At 40.4% G+C, this 5,106-nt stretch overlaps 1 protein-coding gene across 1 annotated transcript; it reads left to right on the forward strand.

Moving 5' to 3' along the window:
• The first annotated feature begins 345 nt into the window (after window positions 1–345).
• Window positions 346–1,971, forward strand: LOC140727847 (claudin-8-like). Its single transcript, XM_073045689.1, has one exon. It carries the CDS (start codon window positions 538–540, stop codon window positions 1,207–1,209), a length of 672 nt encoding a protein of 223 aa, XP_072901790.1. The 5' UTR covers window positions 346–537; the 3' UTR covers window positions 1,210–1,971.
• Window positions 1,972–5,106: the final 3,135 nt, after the last annotated feature.

The raw sequence follows: 5,106 nt of genomic DNA on the forward strand, positions 1-5,106 counted from the left end.
CATCATTCTGCATTTAAACCTCCCCATTCCCTCACTTCCGACGAAAGATCGTCGGCTTGAAACGCTGGCTCTATTCTCTCCCCACGGCCGCTGCCTAACCTGGCGCGATGTTTCCTAACCTGGCAGACCCCTCGCTTGTGATCACCCTTCCCGGTTTCACCCCGCCTCCTGAACAGCAGCCCTCCGTGAAAAACAAAACAGAGATTTAAAACAAACACAACCCCGCTTTAATTCTGAATCACAATCAATCACTGAGCGCTTTTTCGATAATTTCCCTCTCCCAGGCCACCGCCTCATTGGCTGCTGAGATTGGCCCACCTTTTCCCCTCTGAACCCTTTCCCAGTCGGTGCTTTCCTTAAGATGCAAAAAGGGCGGGGGGAGGATTTGTCAGGTATGTGCACTGCGCTTCTTTCATCTCAGAGGGAGGGTAGGGCATTTTGCCATTTCCCTCTCCAGCGGAGCAGCGGGTTAAGTGAAACCTGGCTCTCCCTAACAGGTGGCCGTGCTCCAGCGTGCTTCTGTGAGCCTGAGCAGCAATGGAGAGCTCTGCCCTGCAAATTGTCGGCCTGGTGCTGGGGGTCATCGGCTTGGTGGGGACGTGCGCGGTAACCGGACTGCCGCAGTGGAGAGTGACCGCCTTCATCGGGGATAACCTGGTGGTGTTTGAGAACAGGTGGGAGGGTTTGTGGATGAACTGCGTCCGGCAGGCGAACATCCGAATGCAGTGCAAGATATACGACTCCCTGCTGGCCCTTCCGCCCGAGCTGCAAGCTAGCCGTGCCTTGATGTGTACTGCGGTGGCCCTGCAGTTCCTGACCCTCCTTCTGACTGCGACGGGGATGAAATGCACCCGTAGCACGTTTGCAAGCGAGCGGCTGAAAAGCCGCATCCTGATCACGGGCGGCGTTATGTTTCTAGTCACCGGCATTCTCGTCCTGATCCCCGTTTCCTGGGTTGGCAACTCTATTATCAGGAATTTTTACAACCCACTGGTTCCCAACGCACAGAAGCATGAACTCGGAGCGGCGATCTTCATCGGATGGGCTACCGCCGGCTTCATCATAGCAGCAGGTGCCATCTTCTGCTGCTCCGGTTTGCCCGAAGACGGAAAAAGTTACAGTTATGCACCTGGACACTATGGGAAGTATAACCAGCACCGGCCGACGAGGAAAGTTCCCAGCATGTATTCGAAAAGTGAATTTGTGTAGGTCACTGCGATCTATAAACATTTTGTCAATCCAAAGAACTGGGAGGGTTAAAATTCCTTTGCCAGTACCCTTAGGAATTTACAACGAGAAAGTGGCCGCGTATGGAAGCTGTTCTGAACAGATACTTGCGTTTAAAACATTTTTGTAAAGCAGTTCTATAAAAATGGCAACTTTTATTTAAAAAATATAGCATATATTTAATAATCAAATATTTAAACACAATATTGAAATGATTGTGAAAATTCGTAATTTTTTTACAATATGTATGATAGTTTTAAAATAATTCTGTAAAAGATTTTTAATGCCGTATTACATTTGAATATTAATGAAAGAAAAAAATCATCTGTACTTGTACTTCCTATAAATCATACACTAGTGTTGAGTTACAGTGGAAACAAGTCATAAGTAATCAAATAACTTTATTAACTGAGAGCAAGTTACTTTATCTATTGCTGGATTGGGTACCATGGTATTTTTTAACTGTAGCACTTGCATATTATTTAAACAAAAGTTTTGAAGATTGCAGTCCCATTTTCAGGTGTTGATATTCTTCCTTTGCCCTTGCCTTAAGCTGTGATCAATCGGGTTAATATTTCCTTTCCATGACCTTTGGAAAATAATTGGCAGTAATCGCACAAGGGCAGCAGGGCTGCTCACCTTTGTCTAATGTTGTTTCCTTCATAGGAGGAAGTATTTGTCTACTTGCTGTCAACAACCATGCTTGTGAAACCTAACAATAAAATGCTGCAATCTACAACTACACTGACCATTCTTAGGGTCTTTTCAGCCACCAGTGTTGTCTTTGATCCCACAAGATAACTAATTCTAGCATCTGCGGCCTCTTGTGCTTCCAAGATAAGCACTGCTTAGTTTTACAATTCAATAATATATGTAATCCACTGAGCATAACTTGTATGTTTCATTGCTTGATTCAATTTCCAGTACTCACATAAAAACATTGGTTTAGTTAGTTTCATATAGTTTGTACTGTGAAAGGCATTGGACACCTACCAATGATACTTCGTGGGCTTCTGAAACGGTCTGTATGTAGGAGTGGCTTGGGTAGTTATCCAGGGTGTTGTGGGTTGCCTGAACGTTTATCCACATTCACATTTAGCACTTCTGAAACTTGAGGTTGTGTTGTTCAGTACAGAAGGGTCAGAACATGTTTGAAATGGGTTTGTTCATTAAGAGTTGCAGCTTCATATAAAACATGGTGGACTGATTCTAACCAAATTGGTAGCCAAGGTTTTAAGAGCAAATGAGGTTGTCTTTATTGCAGTGTTTATCTTGGGGTCAAACACAAACTGCTTGCCCACAGAGCATTGATTTTTTTTTACATCCATTCACCTCCACCTTATAATGTCTGATGTGGAAGTAGTAAAATGTAATGTCTTTTCCAACACACCTATTGTATTTCAGTTTTAGAATCTGCAGAAATCAAAGCCAATACAGAGGGAGCAGAAACTTCCAACTAAATACTTGTTTCAGGAATACCTGTTTCTCACATTAACAAAATGTATTTGAAGGAATGAGAAATGACCAAACTTTGTGGAACAAATGCTTTTGGTGAACTTTAAAGTATTTATTATGTATATAAGTATAATATACATTTGAATGTCAATTTAGTGTTTGTTGCAATTGTGTTGGACTAATGCATCTCTTCCAATTTTAGCTCTGCTACAGTAATACTTAAGACAAGGTAAACCACTGTGTTGTAAAAGTTGGTCTTACCAATTTCTGTGGGGTAGCATAGACATTTTGCAAAAATGATAGCTGCTAAAATGGTGAAAGAATTCTAGTTTGGAGATTATGTTTGGATCCTGACAAAATAAACATTCACGTTCTCTTTATTTTCTGTTCTGCATCCTAGAAAAAGTCAAAAGTGTTCAGGGTAGGTTTTGTTTGTTTTCTATTGCAGTGTTCCCTAGGTAATTAATGGAATAAGTTGTACAAAGAGTATAAACAGATTGAAGAACTTCACTTTCCTAATCAAGCAAAATGGGGAGGGGACAGCTAAAAATGCAACATTGGAAACACAGCATAATTGAATCTTCAGCTTTCTGAATGGTGTGCATCTTGAATCCTTTTTTTAAACTTTGTGTGCACCTTCTAACTTATTTTTTTCAACATTAGCAAGACTTCTCACATCACCTGTTAACGTTGATCACCCCAAGAGACTCATGCGTCCCAGGTTGAGACCACTGACAGAAGATATTTGTGACAAAGTAAGAGAAGAAAAAGCTGGTAGTAATGGAGGAAACTGTCTCCAAGGCAGTTTCTTTGAGTAACTGGAATGAGCAGCAATGTCTTTTAGGGTTCTGCTCTAGATGCTCAGAGCGGACCAGTAATTTGAATGCAACCCTGAGCAATATTGTAGTAAGGTGAGAAGTTTTATATATTTCTAAGGATTATAGGAAGCTGAAGAAAAAAAACCTGATGCAACAACAGCCAATTGAGGCAGCTGGAATCCAGTGGCAGTTAAATTGGATTTGGTAGCACTGGTGAATTTATAGATGTTGGTTCACAATATGAAAGCAGCATTTTGTGTTTAGAATGCTATGAAGTAAATTCATCAAGTGTTTGTCAAGAGCAGGCATTCCCAAACTGGGACCAACGAACCCCGCGGTTAATGGTGAAGCTCCATGGCATGAAAAGACTGGGAACCCTGAGTTAGAGCTTTTCTAGCAAATGGCTTATTAAACTGCATGGGAATGGTGAATTCAGTGCTTATAGCTGAAGTTTGGTCATGTTTGTCTCACTCCAAAGGAGATGTTCAGATAACAGGGAGAGACTTGCAGGATGGACAATTGGGAACTGTTTTCACCAGATGAGATGAGATTAAGTAGTGATTTGATAGAGGTTTTTATGGAGAATTACAGACAATTTCCAGTGATTCAGATGTCTAGAATAAGGAGATGTCATTAGATTTAGGCTAGAGAGCAAATAAAATATTTTTGATCTGTGCATTAATAGCTGAGGTTAATCAAATGTGTTGTCACCACAATTGTATCAATATCTCTGGTGGAATCAGATACAATAACTGTGTTTGAGACATTTAGACAGGCACTTAAAACAGACAGATCACAGAAGGGTATGGCTATGGACTTCATGCAGGAAAATGGGATTATAGGGCAACATGAACATTGTGAACCAAGGACTCATTTCTGTGTTGTACAACTCTCTGATTCTATGTCTCTATCATCTCTGGTTCCTTTGCATGTGAATAAAGAATTCTTCAACACCCATGCAGGTATCTGGCAGCTGCTATTGGAGCTACAACAAAGAGGGAGTATCATTTTTATAAGGAAATATTTAAACAATATTTGCTAGACTGGTGTCTGCAACTACATTTAAATTAAATTATCTTTTGTTCAAGAAGAAATTGAATTGTTTATGATAGGAGATAGGGGACAGCCAAATAATTATGGCAGAAATCAATGGGCTTAAGTAAATTATAACAACATTGATGCGGTGACATAAAACACTATATACAGGCTTTACTCAAATTAGCATTTCAAAATGTGCATGTGTTTTAGTTACATTATTGAGTTGTTGCACACTTTCCTTTTTGTAATGCTGGTTTGTCATATTGAGCCTATACCTAACGTCAAAAGTATAATGAAATACTAAACTATCCATATAATACTGCAAATGTTATAGGGTGACCATGGGTTACTTACACTTAACCTATGGCTACCTTTGCGTATCATCTAGCTGCCATAATATTATTAAGTTCCAAAGTTTTATGGGTTTTCCAACTTATGTACAAGATCAAATCATGGACACTTGTAAGAGTAGAATCCACTTGTTACCTTGGGACAGCCTGTACTTTATGTTCTTAACATCTAAATGATCTTTACTGTGACTTTAAGGTTACCTGGCTACTGAAATGTG

This window comes from Hemitrygon akajei, chromosome 5 (genome assembly GCF_048418815.1).
Source record: "Hemitrygon akajei chromosome 5, sHemAka1.3, whole genome shotgun sequence".
Lineage (NCBI taxonomy): Eukaryota > Metazoa > Chordata > Chondrichthyes > Myliobatiformes > Dasyatidae > Hemitrygon > Hemitrygon akajei.